This window comes from Narcine bancroftii, chromosome 8 (genome assembly GCF_036971445.1).
Source record: "Narcine bancroftii isolate sNarBan1 chromosome 8, sNarBan1.hap1, whole genome shotgun sequence".
Taxonomy (NCBI): Eukaryota; Metazoa; Chordata; class Chondrichthyes; order Torpediniformes; family Narcinidae; genus Narcine; species Narcine bancroftii.
The window spans coordinates 34,735,034-34,757,576 of record NC_091476.1 but is presented as its reverse complement, the minus strand read 5'-3'; the positions used below and the strand labels follow the sequence as shown (position 1 = coordinate 34,757,576).

The following is a 22,543-nucleotide window of genomic DNA, read 5'->3' as shown; positions in this document are numbered from 1 at the left end:
CTCTTTCAAAATGCAGTATAAAATGGGGCTAACTGGGCAATTTGCCCAGTTAGCACCCCAGTTACATTGCAGTTAGAAAGGGTCAGACCCGGTAACCCCGATGGAATCCAATCGGGTCTCTGACCTACCTCAGAGGTGGTCAGGGAACCCAGTTAAATTTACCTAGGTCACAGCCACAGGCCGACCCGCTTATTCCGGTGACATCAGCCCTTGCGTGCGTGCGTGACCAGGCAGCCAAAATCTGAACATCCAGCAGTACGGTGAGTGTGTGACACATCATTGTGAGGTGAGATCTACCCTTAAATTGCCCGGTTGGCGATTTAACGGGTTGATCCCCCTGCACCTTTGCCCTGTAATCACACCCAGATCTCAGGAGGACTACCCAGGTGCTGCAGTTTAAAAAGGGGCAAATGAAAACAACCCTGGTCTGCCCAATCCTTCCCCACATAGAAATAAAATTCCCGTCTGGTAACATCCCTGTAAATTCCCATCTGCACCTGCTGCAATATGGTCACATCCTTATGGTACCTGTATGTCATGGAAAGAACTATATGCTAGGATGTGAAATGAGCCACAAAATCCTCCAATTTATAATTGCTAAATGAAATTATGCAGAAGAAACAAAATGTATTTTAAGACTGATTTATCATTCATACAGTTTGTCAGTTGAGGTGAGTGGGTGGGGGTGAATTGGAGAAGAACAAGATTTCATTCCATATTGGATATTTCTAGCCTTAGAAATGCACAGGAAAACTCCATGACAAAGAGTCCATCTATTCAAAAGTGCTCTGCAATTTTCTACATCCTTGGGGATGGGTAGTTCAGTGACTCAGAGAGAGGAATCTTTAGCTCACTGAATTTTGAAGAGGCTGTTTGAGAAAATGAATATATACTATCATTGTTTCCACAAAAGGTGAACTTCACCACCACCATTTAATTAACACTTCAGTTATGACTTTCCCAAAACAGTTGTGTGCTTCATTTGCAACTTTTATGCAAGTACCCATCAATTAACAAAAGAATGCCAGCATTACTAACGTTTCAAAATATATCAGGAGCGTTAGAATTTAAATGAAATCAAACCTGTTTGTCCAGTTTTCAGCACCGAAAAGAGACAAAGTATAATTTTCAAACATTGCTTTATTACTCAAGAAAGCTAATTATTAGTTTCTTTATAAATTATTATCTAATTTATTATAATTGCCATTGAGGTTTCTGGTCTTCTGAAGAACCAGAAATTGGCAATGCTTTTACAACACCTGAAGCAAATATAAGCTGTAACAAATCACTGGCGGTGAGCAGTGAACACGTTTGATTCATCGCATAATATTTTTATGGTATTCTGATGTGAATCAATAATTGGAAGGCGCCTGCAAACAATGCTGCAGCTTTGTTAAGTAAAGATATATTGGCTGCTTGAATATTCCAAAAAGATTACATTACCCCATGCTACTTCAATGCTGCTATTTTTTATTGAAACAATCAATGCCCTAAATTCAGCCAGTGCTCCTGGACATAGATCTTCCATGACAAACTGGAACAACGAATTTAATTACTTCAAGAATTAATTCAAGAATGTAAACATCAACACAGGTTGGTTACACTGCAAGATCTAATGTTTTGTTTCTTTATTCACCTACTTCCAAAGGCTAAATCCCTCAAGTTAACTTTGGTCAAATCACTGTGTGTGTGTGTATGTGTGTGTGTGTGTGTGTGTGTATGTTGTTCATTTTCTATATATATTGAACTTGAACAATTAAAAATAATTTATGCACAAAGGACAATGTTTATATTTTATTCCGGCTTCTTTTCATTAGCAGGACTGTCCTCTCAGTTTTATTTGTCTATTTTCATCATGTTTGACCGTTTCCCCTGTAGAACAGTAATTGATCCCAACTCTGAACTGATGAATCTTCATTCCTATTCTCTACCATAGTTTACTCAACTCTGCTTTGATTCTGTCTTGCATTTTGAGACAGTTTTCCTATCTCAAATATTCACTGCACTAATTATTGATTCATATATTCTGTGCAATATTATTGAAAGGCATTAAATTAACTGCCTATTCTAACCATTACCCATTCAGAGTCTTGTTAATTTATCCTTACCTTTTTTTTTTAAAAGCTATGCAGTCTTTTTTGAATTACTGGTGATGAGAAACTGAATGTCACCTGTGTGACACTGGCAATATTCATCAAATCAAATCAATGAGCACTTTCCTTGGGCAAAATTACAGAACAAAGCCCAAACAAAACTATACAGGCTTGACATGAGAAATCAGCTGACCCCCATTGCCATTTGTCAAGGCTGATAAATAATAGTAGTGTGGAGTATTGAGTTGGAAGAGTGTTCATGGGTTCAGAATGAAAAAGGTGTGTTTCACATTGCTAATTCAGGTCAATCTGGGGTCATAAAGGGTAGGTTCAGTCCGCATGATTAGTGGAGAATTCTTGCTGATAGAGTGGGATGTATGAAGTTGGAGGAAGAGGATATGGAGTTAGCAATTTGATATTTATTGAGGATGGGGTTAGTCAGGACAAGGTCACAAGTACTGTTGGAAGAGTGGAAACAGTGGGAGGCAGGGTTGGAGGACCACATTATATATATTTTTTATAAATACCCACACACAATGTGTTTGCATTTGTTGTTTTTCCAATACCATTTCATTTCTTTCTTTTTCAATCTTTTTATTGGTTTTGAGAAATTAATAATATCAAATACATAGATGCATGTAATATAAAGTTCAGGCAAGAGTAAATTAAAATTACAGATAGAAAACAATGGTAAACTTGATACATATAATCCATGTTGTCGATAAAAAGGAGGAAAAAAAGAAAAACCCTATAACTAATATAATTCTAACCCCAACTTATTATTTGAGCGATTACAATCAAAACCAGGCGTCAACTACTAATTTCAATACTAATAGTTCAAAAAATGAAGTAAAAGAGAAAAAGAAAATATTTTTGATTAAAAGGAAAAATAATTGATCTATAAATATTTTAAATAATTGAAAAAAAGAATCTAAAGAGCAGCTGTGGTTGAACAGCTAATTTTCTTCAGAGACAGGGATGCCATCAAATTGAGTCTGCATGGGGGGGACAACATGAACCTTCTACCAATAATTTGAATGGTATTGCAAAATCAACAAATGCAAACTGTTGGAGCGGGCTGCACTGATCCACAAGTGAACCGGGTCACAGAGGTAAAGGCTTGCCCAGTGGGAGGGGCCGAAAAGGATCAAGGGAGTGGTGCTGATAAGCTCTCGGAGCGCTCCAGTAAAGTCAGTTGGTTGCTTGAACTCACTCACAGCTTTAGTGTTTTTTTTTTCCTTTTGTTCTCTGCACAGCACAAAAAACACACCGTTTGTATATATTGTGGTAACCTATGACCATGTCCTCCTTTGGAATGGCCACCCTAGGTGCTTTGGGTAGTTGTGAAGGTCCTGAAGGACAACCGAGTCTGATCTATAAATAACTGTATGGTCACAAAGCTAAATTCTACGTTTTGGTCAATCTCCTTTAAATACCTATGAAGCAAGCAAGGAGCTTAGTAAGGGATTGTTCTGGCTTCACTGGCTTGTGATAAGTCTTGGGAACCCTTGCACAAATGAAAACTGGGTGGTATGCAGGAGTCCATTGCAAATCATTGCATGCCTTCGCATATCTCCATTGGGCAAAGTGCTAAGATGTATAAAGAACTCAAAAAGAAAATGATGGTCTTCACTGAACTTATCATTAGGCCTCTTGCACTTCTGTAGTTTTTTATTATTGAATGGGACAGAGCACAAAAAGTGATTCAATGTAATCTAATTTCTACTCCCAGACATGTTTATGTATTTATGTAAGAATTTGATTACTTTAATTTTATTGAAGCTCAAGTGACTGTTTAAAAGTTAATTGAACATGTTTTGAATACTTTTTTTTAAATTTAGGTTTAATGTTAGCCATGTCTAGCCCTCTGGTCCTGCACTTATCATTTTATTAATTTATATAATAATTTCTTCCTTAAATTTTTATACCTGTTTGAGGATAAAACCTGTTTAGAATTCAGCCTGACTTTTGCTCAATTGATTTTATCTGAGTGCTAAATTCGATGGAGTATGAACATGCATCACCATATGAATGGCTAGATTAGATTAAAAAGCAAGGTTTGCATTCATCAGGGAAGAAAGAAAAATAAAATTTGTATTAAAAAAATCATGCCCATTCAATTATTCAGTAGGATATACAGATTGAGGGCATGTAGTGAATCGGTCTATTAAAATTTTTAATTTAGATACACAGCACAGTAATGGGCCTTTTCGGTTAACGAGCCCTTGCTGCCAAATTACACCCATCTGACCCACAACCCCCGTTTTGGAGAGTGGGAGGAAACTGCAGCCCCCCCCCGGAGAAAACCCACATAGACATGGGAGAATGTATAAACTCCTTACAGACAGTGTGGGATTCGAACCCCTGTCCCAATCACTGTCACTGTAATAATGTTAACTGCAATGCTAACTGTCTAAATGGATAAGGAATGAGGAAAAGCGAAGAGAAGAAGGGAGAAAGAGGAAGAAAATGTTTCAGATGTTTTGACTTATTTTGTAAATCACACAGAAATACTTTACTGCATACATTAAAAAACATGTTCAGGGCCAACTGGCAAATGAGTGCAATATCTGATAAAGAATCAACTGGGTTTGCCAGACGTACGAGTTATGTTTCAAAAAGAACTTTGCACTGAATACCTCCAGTAAAAATGCAGAAATGTTGGAGGAACTCAGCAGGATTCACAGCGTCCATAGAAGTGAAAAATATATAACTGACGTTTTGAGTGTGAGCCCTTCTTCAACCTTGATTTGTTTATATTCAACTTTGGAGAAGGGCTCGGGCCCAAAACATCGATTATAAATCTTTCATTCCTATGGACGCTGTGAGACCTGCAGAGTTTCTCCACCATTTCTGTGTGTTTTTACCACAATCACATCTGCAGAATTTTGTGCTTCTCTAAATAACTTCAGTCAAGTACACAGCACAACAAAAATAACATATAATAACACAAAGTACAATGTTTCTAGGAAATAATAAGGGTTGAAAATACAAGCAAAGAATCTAAATGCATGCATCATTGGGAACAACTGTCATAATGTGTGCATGGTCAGCTTGTGAGACTACAGAAGATAATTCAACATGGCCACAATAAAGTTTGTTTAATGGTTTCCAGATGCAAACAATTTATAAAATTTGTGCTCCAAGTATGTCTGTGGTTATGTACCTGCTTCATTACAAATCTGCTCTAGCAAAGTGACCAAAGCAGCTTAGCTATCTGCACACTTGGGTAACTCATTCACTTGAATACACAGAAAGCTTCTCTGCAGATATCTACGCAAAGCAGAAAATGCTCTAGCATAATATGGGAAAGGAGAATGGTTGGGGAGGGGGGCAGGGAATAAACAAGGTTTTCTGAAGTTAGGCTGATAATATGATTTTGAATTTCACATTCTTTAAAATGCTTCCAAAAACATTTCTCCTAACTCCACAACAATTCGTAACAAACTTACTCCAGTCATAGTCATACCTTTGCTTGCACTTTCTATGTGGCTTATTTCATCTGTGAATTTCAAGATATCTGGATATTTCTCTTCGGTAATCTCTGCTAAAAAGTGCATCAATGTTACCTTCTGGTCGACTGATTTGGTGTCTTTAAGCTGCACAAGAAAATATTAAGAAGTTAAGAAAGCAATAGAGATTTTATTGATTTAAGAACTTCTGCAGTTTTTCATTTCAAGTTGAAGTTCATCTTTCCATCCCACCCCCTCACAAGATGCATCCCCTCATCACTGATTCATTATCTTCAGTAAGTAATCTACTCCTTGGCACTACCAATGCAACCTTTCAATGTGTGCACTGAGCAGCCCAAAGTGACAAGCTCAGATTTCTTCTGGGAGAAGCATCAATCACAGCACAGCAACACCTTCAAATGGTGGAGGTGAGTTTGGATGCTGCTCACACACCAAATCCTGCAAATATTTGTGCAGCTTCAAATTTGAAATCTCAGGGCATCAGAGCAACAATGTATTGTTCCATTCCCCAGCAAATGAGCTAAATTAATTTGAAGGGAAATAAGTCACAAAGATTCAATTCATTTCAAAAAGTTCTTCTCAATTAACGATTTTTATTCATTACTTACAAGTAATGAGGCAAAAATTATTCACATACTTCAAAATATATTTATTTTTCAAAAACTATAATCATAAACACCAATACATTACTCAATGGGAAAATTTTATATTCAGTTAATCTCCATTATCTGGCACCTACAGGGATCGTGCATGCTAGAAATGTGAATTTTTTGGTTGACAAAGACTCACTATTATACAATGCCCAAATAATACACCGGCATTAAAAGACAAAAGGCAGTGCAAAGTATAAAGAAATTATTTTTTAAATCAGCATTGTAGTCTCTAATTAAGTAATTCCTGTAATTACCAAATTTAAATTCGAACCCCAGTGGCTGGTGCTGTTACAGTGTTGCGATAACGTCTACGTTAACCATGGCACCGTCATAATTAACTCTCCCCCCCCCCACCCCCCCCACCGCTCCAAGCTTACAAATAAAATCTTTACAAATATACTAGATACTAATATAGATCCAGGGGTGGGCAACCTTTTAATTTAGGCCTACAGCACGGTAATAGGCCACTGGAGGCCACGATTACGTACCGAGGGTGTAGGTTAACTGGGCGGCACGGACCCATGGCCTGAAATGGCCTGTTACTGGGCTGCATGTCTAAATTAAAAATTAAAAGGTTGTCACCCTGAATATACTCTTACTAGGCAGGGATAGGCATACACTATGGGAGAGTCGCCTCAGTGGCGGGTGGCATCGGCACCACCATTTTATTCAAACATAATTTTATTCAAACAGCTGCTGCAGGCGGGGTACGACCAGACACCCTGCTGTCTGAATGTTTGCTCCCAAAGGGTTGTCTGTTGTTTCAGAGAACATTTACTTTTATACTTTTATTTAAACCTTCAGTTAAAACTTTATTTATTCTCATTTAATTTTTGAAGTTTTTATTATTTCCTTTTATTTTCCTGTGTTTTTTTTTAAAGTTTCCAGTTGATTGAATGCCGGATAATGTGGATTTTACTGTATCATGCTACCCATAAGCAAGTGAGCAATTGTATCAATGCTACCCCAATCCTTGCCAAGATTAGTTAATCTTAGCAATTTTCTAGAATCATGGAATATTTTTGACAGTGAATAACATGGTAAGGTATAATGCACATGGTATGATTGATTTTTCTATAAAGGTAACTCTGTTAATAACATTCATTTGACAAAATTTATGAGCCCAGATTTTGCAGTCATAATAATTGCAGGACTTCTGTGCTTTTCATTAAACTGAAAGCAACTTCAGGTTTCCACACATGTACAACTTTATGAGGAAGGCTTATAATTATCAGTTATCTGGCATCTCTTCTGAGGCAGCATTGTTTGTACCTATCTACCACACAATCAAGAAGAAATCACTTGAACTGATGTGCATTTAATCTTTCATTTTCCTTCCATGTATCTAAATTGAAACTGATTTTCACTTTGGTCATTTCCAATGAAAGCCAAAATCGTCCTACATTTCCAACTTGAGATCATTCTAAATATTAGAACATTGTCGGACACCAAGAACTCACCCTTGATTAACTAAATAGTGATTCATTTTAAATTATTAGTTTCTTTGGAGGACTGGATATCAATAGAAAGGCCAGCTTTTGCAGTATGCATCCAAAGGCCAAAAAAGGTGTTGTTGATCACATATTGTAGTTGGCCACTGCTAACTGAAGCAAGGTAATGTTTTCCCAGCTTTAAATATTGAATACACAATTCTCCCTCTGCAAATCCATATTCAAAACTAAATTGCTGCCAAAGTTGAGATCAAATTTAAATTTTGTCTCCCCTTCTCAATTACCTGCTCCCCCAGAGATAACTTTAATTGAGTGTTGTTTTTAGGTGAATTCAGAAACATATAGAAAAACGTCTGGTTGGGCTCAGAGTTACATTTGGGCCAGACTTCCATCACTGAAGTAAATAAGATATATTTTGCAGTTTTGAGGTCATCATTGTGGTCATTATCAATTAAAAAAACATCGTTAAATTCCACAGCTGACTGTCCATGACCATACCAAAGCTGATCTTTACTGAGCTCATCAATTGATTTCAAATTTACTGTTTTCTGTGATCAATTCAACAACAGATTCATCAATCCATCTTTAATAGTCATCAAATGTCTTCTGATAAGTCAAATCAGATTCAACATCATAAGCTTGCTATTTTGTTGCAGAGCTTGCAAAAGAAACGATGGGTGGTCAATCTCCGTGAACTGGTTAAAGAGGTCATAATGCACCGCAGTGTTTGCCATTCATTAAAATGAAACCTGAAAAATAAATAAAGCATCAACTGCTGACCTTCACACCCAGTGTCTAATTCTGCAGAGTGAAGATCATTGCTATGAACAGGAAATTTGTAATTTATAAATGTATCCCTAATTTCACAAGATAATGCTCTTCTGCCTCTTTTATTGTTTTCTCATGAGACATGACCTCTGCTCATACAACGTTAATTACTCCTTAGGATTTTGGTATCTCCATGAATGAACATTCAGAACATCAATTTCTTTATAAATCCCTGGCTGCTTTACTTCACTCTGCTCATATTTTTTAATGGTTATGTCCATTTTTAAAAACACTTTCAGCTGCATTTATTTTCACATTGTGTTAAATTTCCCCAGCTCAGGCTCTTCTCCATGGCCAGCCTTCAAAACCCACAAAGTCTTTGATTTGATTCTCTCATCCTCGGGGGTACTGACCTGTCTCCTTGCTTAATGAGACATTTCACTGACCTTCAAGAAGTGCCTTCCACTTACAGACAATGCTTTCTATTCCCATGCTTCAATGCTGTGCCTGACAGCGTAAAGGATAATATTCTTATGTATCCTGATCATACATTTCCTCTTTATTGATGGTTATGAAATTTGACATGATGGGTTATACTTTGTCATCACTATATCTTTGGAATTATGTTTAATCATTCAGAACTTATTCCCATGGTTACCATATAACAAGCATAATCCACATTCATATATTGTTTCCATTACATATTTAGCTTTTTTATTAATTTGTTATATCATATTTTGTAAATTAGCTATTAAAGAGTGCTACAAAATTCAAATTGCTCAAAAATGTAGATAATCAAGTGGCATAAATTCATATGACATACATCTATCTACCTGATATTTTGCAGGTGGTGTTATAAACAGTTTGTTGCCGACAGTAAAGTATCCAGATAAGTAACTAGCATAAATGTGTTATTCAAATTGTTTGTTCATCCCCAAATATTTATTAATATGGAAACATGGGAATTACAGTCAAGAAACTATAATTTAGTTCCTTTAAACAGTATCATTATGCTCGATATGGATGCCATTTTCATCTCTTGACAGTGCTTACATTTGGGCTAAAAATGCCACAACTAATTTGTATTTCTGGTCCTGCACAGGCAGAGTGAGGGCCATTTGGCTTATGGAAATTTACCCTCACAATTTGCTCAAACCACTGCCAAAAAAAATTGAGATATGGAATAAATTTCTCTCTCACGGTATTTGTGTGGATGAAAAATACTTGCATTGCTTGATGCATGCTCAGTTGTTAGGGCTACACATACAGGCAATTTTCTGGGAATGGAGACACCTGCAAAGGGGGAGGGGGGCTCACCTGTGGTGTTGTCCACTGCTGACAAATAAAGACATGAATAATAAATGCACTACTCCCTCTCCACAATCTACATTCAAAATAAATTGCTATCAAATTTACCATGGAGAAAGAAGTGAAGACCAAGGAATGAAGGGAAATAAACAGTGATGACTTGTAAAATTGACAGTACTGAAGATACTTGCAGAAGCTGGAATCAAAAGCTAAACACAATCAGCTGGAGGAACTCAATGGGTCAAGCAGCATCAGTGGGAGAAAAAGAATGGTTGACAATTCAAACCTAAACCTTTTATCGAGACGGAGGACATATAGAAGACAAGCTCGTGTAAAGAGAACAGAGTTGGAAGGGTGAATGGGGACATCCATGTGGGATTGATCAACCTGGTCGAGCTGCAAGATAACAGGAAGAGGCAAATGTCAAAGAGAGAATGAACAAATTGGTCAGTAGAGGCAGATGAGCGAAGACCAAAGCTGTCAGTGTCAAAACTGGAAGAGTAAGGTAAGAATGGTGGTGTAACGATAGGCCAGGTGAAACAGAAGATGGGGTGGGGGTGGCGAGACAGCAGAAGAATCATTTAAGAGATGGGGTGGAGGTGGATGGAACCAAATAGAAAGGGTCATGAAAATGGATTGGGGGTGGGTAAAAATGATGAAAAAGAGGGAGGGAGGGAAGGAGGGAAGGGGAAGAGTAGGGTATAGAAGAAGAAGACCCAGGGACTCATCAACTAAATAAAAATCATGCCATTGGACTGCTAACTGTCTAGGCAGATATTCGGTGTTATTCCTCCAGTTTCCACCTCAGTGGAGAAGGCCCAGGACAAACATGTCAGGGTGGGAATGGGAGTTGAAATGGAATGCAACCAGAGCACAGAATGGCCATTGTGGACAGAATATTGGTGCTTTTAGACACTATTATGGTTGCTCTCTCCAAATTTCAACCATTTGTCTGGCAAAAGGCCCTCATTTTCCTCTTCTTGCCTGGACTATCTGCATAGGCTTGATAGACCATTCAGTGATTTTATTTTTTTTAGAGGGAGAAAAATTTAGTGAATGTTTAACAGCACAGAACCTTTGGCCAATCCTGTTGATTCCAATCAAGTTGCCATCCTAAGCAAGTCCTATATGCCTGCAGTTGGCCCAGATCTCCATAAATGTTTCCTTGCCATTTACCTGCTTAAATGCTCCTTGAATGTTACAATTATTCCCCTTTCTCTGATAATTCATTCAACGTGCCCACTACCTTCTGTGAGAAAAAGGTGCCCCTTGTGTGTCATTTAAATCATTCCTCTCTCATTTTTTAAATCTTTGCCCTCTCGTAATAGATTGCCCAACTGTGGTCCTGCCTTGGTTTAACACAAAACCTTGAACTTATCAAAGTTATATCCCATTGGCCATTCCTTGGCCAACATTCCCAGTTCATCTCATTCTTGTTGTAATCTTAGATAACCTAATAAGAGTTTAGGGGCCATGTGCAAACAGCTGGAATGAGTTAAAATGGCAGCGCAGACATTGTGGTCCAAAAGACCACTCAAGGTGCATCAATGGTACAGAAATTGACCTGAATTAGTAGACAGTAGATTTCAATATCATAAAATAGGAAATGACAAATTTACCTTTGGTACCTTTGGATGAATCTACATCCTGTATGTGGGAGTCACTCAAAAGTGAAAGAATGAGAGACCACAAGAGTGAAATTTCACATCAAGTTCGAGGAAAGAAGAGGGTTGGATTAAAATTAAATGTATGGCAAGTATAAAAGAACTGAAATTACAGCAGGGTCTTCAGAAGTATGGAGAATGTAGCGGGATCCTTAAAAAAGGCATTGGGAGGGCAAAGCTAAATGCACAAAACATCACTTGCAAAACAGGTTAAGGAAAATATTAAATCATCTTTTACAAGGGCATAATGGCAAAGAGGCAACCAGAGAGAGAGAGAAAAAAAAAACAGGTCCAATTGGGAATGGAAGAAACATTCTGATCTTTCAAGTCAAGTTTATTGTCAACTGATTGTACAAGAACAATCCAATGAAACAGAATTCTCCAGACCTCAGTGCTAAAACATGCAGACACATAACCAGATATAACACACATACAGACAAATAATACATATCCAGGACATGAATTATGTCTATAACAAATAAATAAATAAATATTTCTTTCTACAAATGAGAGTCTCGGAAGTTTAGTCTGAGCAGTTCCCTTGGTCGTTCTTCATTCTCATTGCCCGTGGGAAGCTGTTCTTCAGCCTGGTGGTGCTGGTTCTGATACTCCTCCATTTCTTCCCTGAGAGGAGCAGCCAAAAGATGCCATTTGCAGGGTGGAAGGGGTCCTAAATGATTTTGCGCATCCTCTTCAGATAACAATCCCAGTAGATCACGTGGTTGAGGGGGATGGGGTGGTGGGAGACTTTAATGATCTTCCCTTCCACTCTTATCGTCCTGTGGATTGACCTCCAATCCAGTTCTCTGGAGCAATCGCACCACACTGTGATGCAACCGGCCAAGATGTTCTCCGTAGAGGTCCTAGAGAAGGTTGACATAATGGTGGCTGGTAGCCTTGCTATTTCAGTCTTCTCAGGAAGTGCAGTTGCAAGGGCAAGATCTTTCATCTATATTTCTCATTTGTATTCATGAAGGGAAGGACAAATCAATCAGTAAATTGAGGAAGAGGGATAGTGAAATTTCAGAACAGGCTTTCATTGAAAGACATCAGATTCTCAAAGAATCCTTTTCTTTTTCAATTTTTTTTTTGGTTTCATCAAATAAATGTTCCATTGGTACATAGCAATAAAGTATTAATAAATCTTGAAAAGCAATATAATTAGCATTGAGACCTATGTTACATTAAAAAGAATGATAAAAAGAAAAACACTGTACTAAATTTCAAATTCAATCCCCTCCCTTTGGAGGCTTACATAAACAGTCCACTACTAATAATAAAAAAAGGTTAACCCTGGGATCAAAAGAGTTACTCTTATACATTTTGAAAGTAACTAATAAATGAAACTCATAAAAACAAAGATTCATTTCAGTCGTGGAACATCTAATTTTTTTCCAAAGTCAGACATGTCATCATATTGGACAACAATTGAGTATCTTTCCATCTCATTAAAATGACACTTCAAGTGATAAGGGAAGCAACTACATGGGATTGTGAAGCAGTCAAAATTAAACCTGTTGGCCCAGAGAGCAATAAAAAAGATTAGGAGTCAAATTAATAAGAACAAGGTATGAAATACCCTCACAAAAATTGGAAAGAATAGAACATAACCAGAACATATGGTACAGTGTACCTTCTTCAGTTATACATTTAATACATTTAGAAGAGAGATTAGAATAAAAATTGGCCAATTGAACTTTGGAATAGTGGGACCGATGCACGACCTTAAATTGTAATCATCGATATCTAGTAGAAAGAAAGGATATTCATCACTCATTTCAGAATAGAATTCCATGCAGTTTCAGAAAATGCTATTGAAAGTCTTGTTCCGATAATTTTTAAAATTCTGTCCATGGAACTATCCCTAGAATTTAGAAATAATTCATAAAGGCCAGATATCGCCCCTTTAAAATTAGGTTGAAAATTATAAATCATCCCTATCATATTAGGTTCAAAATTGAATAATTTAAAAAGCTGTATTAAGTGAGGAAAAAAAATGGATGTCTAGGTATTTTAAATTTGCTGGATAATTGTTCAAAATAAGCAAGAATTTGGTCAGTAAAAATATCTAAAACAGATTGGATACCTAAATTTAACCACTGATGATAACTGCTATCTCGAATCGAAGGTTTTAAAAAAGGGAATGACCTAAAATAGGACAATAAAAAATAACCAAAATGTTTCCTAAATTGAAACCAGATTCTCAATGTATGTCTAACAACAAAAGTTTTCAGTTAATTTGGATGCCAAAAAAGGTAAAGGTGCTCCATGTATCAAAAGAAGAGAATATTTTTGATAGATTTAATTTCTAAATTAATCCAGCTTGATGCACCTAAATTATTCTTGTGATGAATCCAAGAAGCAATGTATCTTATATTAGCTGCAAAATAATATAATCTAAAGTTAGGTAATGTCAAGCCGCTGTTAACCATATAACCATTCATGGAGCGGAAACAGGCCATGTCGGCCTTTCGAGTCCAAACCGGTTCAATAGAACAATTCCACTAGCTCAAACCTCCCGCTCTCTGCCAATAACCCTCCAATATCCCCCCCCACCCCCCCCTCACCTCCATGTACACATCCAACCTTCTCTGAAATGACAGAAGGGACCGTGCTGCAACTATCTCATTCGGAAGATCATTCCATTCTGTCACCACTCGCTGAGTGGAAAAAGCCACCTCTAATATTTCTCCTAAAGTGTTGCCCCCTTACACTTAACTCATGGCCTCTTGTTCCAACCTCCCCTGCCCTCAGGGGAAAGAGTCTGTTTATGTCTAGTCTATCTATTCCTTTCATCATTTTAAATACCTCTATCAAGTCCCCTCTCAGTAGTCTACGTTCCAATGAAAAGTGTGTTGCTTTATCATGATTTTATTCTTTTTCTCATTTTATCCTGATGAATAAAAGGAAAAAAAAGGAAGAAAAATTATAGAGATGCAGAGGTGTTTGCTCCTGTTCCATAATTTGTCCAGACTGATGTTGGCCTTTTTGCTATTGCAAATGTTCAAGTTCTAGCATTCTGTTCTTATTTTCTCGCTGATGCTCACTGTTAAAGGGAGCCATATTCCAATACATTTATCTCTGTCATGTTTTTGATTTTCATGTCCAGGATGTTATTTTCCAGTTTCTAAGCAGTCTACTGAACCATTCTGCTGTTAAGGCAATTAAATCTGCTGGATTCCTTCCTTTTTTCTTAATCGGATTGTTGGTAATGTAAATTACCTCAGTATATGCTTTTATTTTTGCTTATGACCTTATCTGTGGAACCTCATTATATTTTTCCATATAAAAGAAGAGATGATAGAATCCAATGAACCAAACAAGGATTTAGGAACAAAAATGGGTACATCTTGAAAAATGTATAAAAATTTAGGAAGGATATCAATCTTGACGCATCCAATTAATGTCATTGAAAGACAGGACCACTGTGTCAAGGTCTTCTTAATATGACTTAATAAGGTAAGACATTTTTGTTTAAACAAATTATTGAATTTCTTAGTAATACTAATGTTTAGCTATTTTAAAAGGAATAGAGGAATATTGAGAGCAAGAAGAACCCAAAAAGAACAGCTTGCCCTTCTGCAAATTCAATTTATATCCTGAAAATTGCCCGAAATGATAAAGAAGTGATAAAATGGGTGGGATCGACTGATCAGGATTTGATATATACAACAAGAGGTCACCTGCATAAAGCGACACCTTATGAACATATCCTGCTCTTGTGATTCGTGAGATATCAGCTGATTACTGAAAAGCCACGGCTAAAGGTTCTAAAGCCAAATTAAATAATAATGGGCTTAGAGGACATTTCTGCCTAGTTCCACGATATAAATTAAAAGGTTTGGACTTAATTGAATTAGTAAAAAAGTGAAGATATAGAAGATAAATATATTATTTTAATCCATTTTATATACTGGGGACCAAACTTAATTTTTTCTAATATATTGAATAAATATTCCCATTCTACTCTATCAAAAGGTTTATTGGCATCTAAATAAATAATATATTCAGAGGACAAAAGTATAGGAGAATAAAGGATATCTAATAACCTACAAATATTAAATTGTAAGTAACATCCCTTAATAAACCAGTTTGATCTTCAGAATTAACTCAAACCACAATATTCTCAAATTTACAATCTGAAATCTTTAGTGTCAATACTTAAGAGAGAAATTGGTCGATAGGAGGCACAATCTAAAGGATCCTTATTCTTTTTAGCAATAAGAGAGACTGAGGCTTTGTAAAAGGTTTCTGGCAATTTCCCACTAATGGGATATCAGGAAAATGATTTATAAAACTCCAAAGGGAAGCTATTGGGATCAGGGACATTGCCAGACTGCAAAGAGTTAATAGCTACTGCAATCTCCTGCTCAGAGATAGGCTGTTCCAACTTTCATTTTTTCTCTGATGAAACAGAAGGAATGGTCAAACCAACCAGGAGTTACTTAAGAGAATTTTGGTCTTTGATCAAATCAGAGCTGTACAACTTAGAATAGAACCGAGAGAAAATGCCTTTTATTTCAACATGATCATTAGTAATCTTACCATTGTCTCAACGAATCTCAGTAATAAGCCATTTATTATTTTTAATTTGGCTAGCTGAAAGTTTTCCTGCCTTTTCACCATTTACATAGAATTTAAGACTTACTCTTTAAAAGTTGTGTTTGTATAGGGTAAGTAAGTAGTCTGAGGAAATGAGATTGTTATATATGGATATTTGATTGCCAGATTACACATTATTTGCAGTGCCAATATTAAGGTATTGCGGAGCCTGTAACATATATTTTTAAAGGGGCCCTAAATTGTGCTAGCTCGTGCATGCGCAGTCCTAAATAATGCCAGCTGGGTCACGTGCAATGTGGGGGAGTGTGACGATTGCGTATGAAGTGCTGGTTAGCGCATGTGGAATGAGGAGGAAATGTGACTGGAATTTGGGGTGAGTGAGCCATGTGCCTGTGGCTGCAGGTCAGGGTCTGGGAGCTGCGCACCTCCCGCACCTGTAGTTGTGGGTCGGAGTCTGGGAGTCGCGTGCCCCTTATCACCTTTAATTGGGGTTATTAACACAGAATATCAGTGTGGTTTCTCATAGCTTCTGACACTTCGCAATTTATACCCATAGTCTGTGTTAATAACCCCAATTAAAGGTGATAATTGGCTAAGATAGCTAACCTTAATCAAGGTTATTAACACAAATTATCAGTGGAATCTGATAGCCACTGCACAAAGATGAAAACAAAAATGTTTCTCATAATTCATGGTACATAAACACAGGGGCCCTTGAAATTGAACAGAGCCCATTGCATTTGCTACTCTCCTACTATATTAATCTGGCCCTGATTATGTGCCAAAAAAAAAAACATTTCTATGCTGTATTCAATGGGATAAGTGTTCCTCTGGGTGCTGCAGTAATTACTCTTGATTTTCCGAAGTTTTTCTTCAGGGGCTCTTCACAGATTCCAGGTTCTTGCATTCAATTTAATGAATTAATTCACCCAATCTTAAACATATTACTTTTGAAATTACTATCTTATTCCACATTTAAACATTATTTAACAGGTAGATAACTACTGCTAATTTTGTTTAAATCAATGTTCATATTTATCGTCAGAGTGTATACAGTGCATAACTTCACAATTTCTCAGAGCCCTATTCTATGTGACAGGCAGAATTTTTACTTATCAGTAATGTAAACTGTATCAAAAAAAAGATACATATACAAAACAGAGAAATGTAAATAAAGAAAGAAATGTAAACAAACTGACTGCAATACAGAAAAAAAAACCCAGTGATAAATAATGTGCAAAGTAAGACTCCATCAATGTGTCCCTGATTGAGTACGATGACCGGCTGCATTATGGTCTGGTATGGAAACACCAATACCCCTGAGCATAAAGCCCTTCAAATGGTAGTGGACAGATCCCAGGACATCACAGGAAAAACCCTCCCCACTATTGAGTATATCTACAGGGAACATTTCCTCCTCATTGCACGTGCGCTAACCAGCATTACCGTCAGAGAGCAGCGGCAATTATCAAAGATCCATACCACCCAGCACATGCTCTGTTCTCACTGCCGCCAGTAGGAAAGAGTATAGGTGCCACAAGACTCACACCACCAGGTTCAGGAACAGCTGCTACCCCTCCACTCTCAGACTTCTCAACAACAAACTCAATCAGAGACTCATTTAAGGACTCTTGTGCACTTTATTGATTTTCTTTATGTTCTCTCAGTGTTGCACGTTTAGTTTATTTACATTTGTTATCTGTTTACAATTCTTTGTTGGTTTACATGTTTACACTGTTTACAGTTTATTTTTGCACTACCAATTAGTGGTAATTCTGCCAAGCCCACACACGAAAAAGGAATCTCAGGATTGTATGTGATGTCATGTATGTACTCTGACAATAAATGTCAACAAGGTTGTAAAGAAAGCGTTTGGCATATTAGCCTTCATAAATAAAAGTATAGAATACAGGAGTAGGGATGTTATGGTATTGTATGAGACTGGTGAGCCAAAATTTGGAGTATTGTTTGCAGTTTTGATCACCAAACTACAGAAAATATATCAATAAGTTAGGAAGAGTTCAGAGAATATTTACTAGGATGTTGTCTGGACTAAGGAAATGAGTTACAGGGAAAGGTTAAAACTTTATTCCCTGGAGCATAGTACAATAAGGGGAGATTTAATAGAGATATTTAAAATTATGAGGATGGGGATTGACAGGTAAATGTAGATAGGCTTTTTCCACTGAAGACAGGTGAGATACAAACCAAGGTACATGGGCTATGAGTGATAGGGAAAACATTTGGGGAGGAACGTATGGGGGATCTTCTTCACACAGAGAATGATGGGAGCGTGGAACAAGCTTCCAGCTGAAGTGGTGAATGTGGGCTCAATTTTAATACTTCAGCAGAAGTTGGACAGGTGCATGGATGGGAGAGGTATGGAGGGCTATGGGCTGGGTGTAGGTCAGTGGAACTAGGCAAAAAAATGGTTTGGCACAGACTAGAAAGGCTGAAGAGACCTTTTTCTGTGTTGTAAAGTTCTATGGTCCTATATATTCACACCACTAATTTTAACTTATTTGACCCACTTCACCAGTTAAGGCCATTGTGTCACCAAGGGCATGAATTCAGGAACTGAGTCCTAAACTGCTCTGCCTCTCCTTCCGCTACCGAGGAAAAGCAGCAAATCTACCCATTACCTCGAGGACACACTCTCTCCTCCTTCCTCCTGATGGGAGGAGGGAGGTATAAATAATGCACCAAAAGTTTTTTTTTCCTGTAAACATCAGGTTCTTGAATGTACCCCACAATGCTGCCCGTGCTTTGTACTCATTGTTTTTATATTGTAACTCTAAAATCTGTTCTACTTTACTTGCCAGCATGAATATGTCAGTTAACCAGATGGACTGCTCGCAGAAGAACCTTTCTCACCTTACCAGGCGCAATCTGATAAATAAAAACTTAAATCTTAGTTTGGCCCTTCACTAGTCAGACAATACACAGACTAATTCAGAGATATTATAACTAGTAGAGTGGTGCCAAGCTAACAACCTTTCAGTCAACATCAATAAGGCAAAGGAGATTAGTGTCAACTTCAAGAGAGGGGTCAGAGAGCACATTCTTGTACATCAATGGGGATGAAGTGAAAAGAGTCAATAGCTTCAAATTCTTTGGAGTAAACATGTCCAATTGCCTTACTCAGATTAATCATGTTGATGCAACAGTCAAGAAATCACATCAACACCTCAACTTTCTGAGACCACTAAGGTTTGTCCCCTGACAACTTCTGCAGGTGTACTATCAAAAGTATACTTACTGGATGCATGAAAGCATGGTGTGGGATCTGTTCTATTTAAGATCGGAAGTAGCTGCAAAAGGTTATGATTGCAGCTCAGGACATCACACCACTTTCCCTCTTGTCCATGGACCCCCATCTATATCTCCATTGCCTCAGAGAGGCAGTCATCATCTTGAAAGACCCATTACACCACAGGCACACTCTCTTTTCTCTTCTTCCATTTGGAAGGCAGTTCAAGAATTTGTAAATGAACACCAACAGTTTTAAAGACAGTTTCTGCTTCACAGCTTTCAATCTCTTGAATGAACCCCACAACAATGCAATCATGTTACCCTTGCTTCACACCAACTGATTTTCTTTTCATAACTTTGTATTCTATCATGGTGCTCTTTTTGTTCCACTTCATTTGGCTGCATGAATGTTAGAATTAACTCATTAGACTGTTCACAGAAGAACCCTTCTCATTGTATGAAGGTTAACATAACAATTAAACTTTTATTTAAAAATATTCTTAAAATCTTTCTGAAGAAGCTTTAGGTCATTTGGCTCATTATGCATTGGAGCAAATATAATATTCAGTAATGCTCCTGAGAATATTACTCAGAAGGTAAAACTGTTAAATATCAGAGGGAATACAAGCAAAATGGGGTGGTGGTGAAAATTCAGCAAAGACATCGTGGGCAAAAGGGCCTGTTTTTGTGCTTTACTATTATGTTCTAAGTGTCTTGCTTTACTTGACTCCGTGAAGAAGCAAGCATCCAACTATTTCCCCAGTTGACTTTATGACAGGATGTTGAAGATATTACTGGGAAACAAGCAGTTTAATTTTAACCTTCTGAAGGGCAAATTTGATTAGACTTTAAATTCAGGCCTTCCAGTAATGCATTTGTATTATCTATAAATAAAACAAGACTATAACACAAAAAATATTCACTGCCTGAAAGAATGGAACATCAAAAGATTTTTGGCAATAATGTACTTTACAGGAAGTAAAGCATGACTGGGAGTCTGTGAGAGGCGCTTAGGCAACTCCTGCTGGTGGCGAATCTGTCTGCCTTGCAACAGGCAAAAAGAAATTTCATGTAATATGACAATGTTTTATTACTATGACAATAAATTGAATCTTGAGATAATTATGGTGTTTTGGGAAAAGAGGAGAGGTACAGAATTGATGGAGTAGTGCTTTCCAAGAGTCAGGAAGGAGTGAAAAGATGCAAAGATCAATCTCCAGTGTTGCTAACCGAGCATTCTTATTGCTGCATTAAAATTAACTCAGTCTTTTTGTAGCTGCATCTGTTGATTTGATAAATTATAAATTGTCCCATACCTATACTGTAGAATGTATGCACACAGGATCTTTAATTGTCAGTGCCCAAATCTATTCTGATTCTTGATAAAAGAACAGCAGCAAGATATTCCTTTTACCCACCCAAGGCTGGCTGCAAAGACCTTAACTTGACAGGCTTCCATCCACATCCATGACACCATGCTTTCAGCAGTAGCAGGGCATCGGATGATTAAAGAGGTCTGTGTCCTTAGAAAACTGGAACTCGCAAATTAAGACATTGCCAGTTCTTAAAACTATCATTTTTGAGATACTAAAAATAGTTTAAAATAATGGGTTTTTTTTAAAATAAAAACACAAAATGTATATAAAAACATGAATAAAGCCAACATAAACCACGAGATGACAGGATTGCTTAAAAACCATTTGGGTTCACTGGTCTTGATCAGGGAAGGAATTTGCAGTCTTTACCTGGTCTGGCATGTTTCCAAACCCACCAATGTGGTGATTTCGAAACCATCTCCTCAATTTTTGCACAGGTGGGGATGGGCAATAAATAGACATGGGTCTCCCAAACTGGGTTTCATGGAAAGGCAGAAGAAATGACAGGGAGTAATAATGATCTACCTGTTTTCCTTTATATCACTTATTACCTCTGTCTTTAATTCAATTTTTTAATTGGGTCAGCAGCAAACAGTGCACTCCACCCTAAAAAAACAGTGTAGATGTCAGCCTGCACATCATTTTCAACCAATGAGAATCCAATTACTTTTGGCGTGAAGCTGGCCATATTTTAAAGATATTTCATATGTGCAATATTAAGAACCATGGATCAATGGACTGAAAAAGAAACTAAGAGACAGGATATTTCATCTGAAGAAAGTATGAGGTTATTCGATTTTGCCTCTATCCGAAAAATTAAGTGTTATAAAGAAACAAAAGTATGATGAAAATTATTTGTCACTTGAATTCACCTCAGCCGGGAATAAAGAGGGACTGGATGCACAATATTCGTATTATACAGCAATGAAAACAAAATACAGAGACCGACTTGATACTGTTCTTGGGAGAAGGATACAACTATCTAATATTGTACCCAAAATTAAGAATATCTGCGAGGTCAAGAAACAATTTCATTCATCCCATTAAATGTAAATTAGAGGCAATAAATGATTTCAAAGTAGAGAATGGTAAGTTTTTTTTTTAACTTTCTTACTATGCTTGTGAATATACCAGGTCTTTTAAACTGTAATTGACAACTTGAGTTCACAATTTCCAAGTGCTCCCCCAAAAGGGTTATGTGAGCTGAAAAAGTGTGGGAAGCCCTGAAACAGACTCTATTAATCATGACATGAATGAATAAAATATGTAATTAATGTAGAAAGAAATTCAGGGACTTATCTTTCCATGGAAATATACATCATCATAAGAATGAAACAGCACACGTTGTCCACTATGCCTTGCCAACCTGTTGAACGAGCTTGAGATTTAGTCCCATTCCCTTTCTTTTCTCTGGATCTCTCCAATTTTTCTCTTAAATATCTGCTCAATGCTTTTTAATAATCATTTTTAAATTTATCCCCAACATTCTTGCAAATTACAATGTACTTCTCTTCTTAATCATCTCAAAACTGTACCTTTTGTTTATGGAACTCTTCACGATATAGCATTTTGTTTACTCCATTAAAATACTTTGTGGTTTTATACATGAATATTAAATCTCCCATTAACTTCCTCTGCTAAAGAGATGTACATCTTCTCACAAATTGATCATCTGCATCACTGCCAACATCCTGGCCATTAGTCTCTACAGTACCTTGAAGGCTTAACCATTCATTCTTCCTGAAATAAGATGTCCATGGTAGTCTGCCATGTACCAGATTCTTATTTTTGCACTCCATGCCTGCTTTGATAAAATTAAGGATGCCACATGCTTTTTTACCCCCTCCCCAACAGCCTTCTGAACTGAAAAACAAGTACATGTTTGTTCTCATTTCTTTTTCATCAATGAGGTGATAGGCAAGCTTATCAGGGAGAAGGCAAC

The 22,543-nt window shown here is 37.1% G+C and overlaps 1 protein-coding gene across 12 annotated transcripts in view; it reads right to left on the bottom strand.

Moving 5' to 3' along the window:
* Positions 1–22,543, bottom strand: part of diaph2 (diaphanous-related formin 2) — a 569,879-nt gene that overhangs the window by 246,224 nt on the left and 301,112 nt on the right. For all 12 annotated transcript variants that reach the window (XR_011343050.1, XR_011343048.1, XR_011343047.1 and 9 more), the window contains one exon: positions 5,563–5,692. Coding sequence is in view for 3 of the 12 variants with exons in the window: in XM_069893430.1 (XP_069749531.1) it covers positions 5,563–5,692 (130 nt within the window). In the remaining 9 variants the exon portion in view is untranslated. The remainder of the gene's footprint in view (positions 1–5,562; positions 5,693–22,543) is intronic.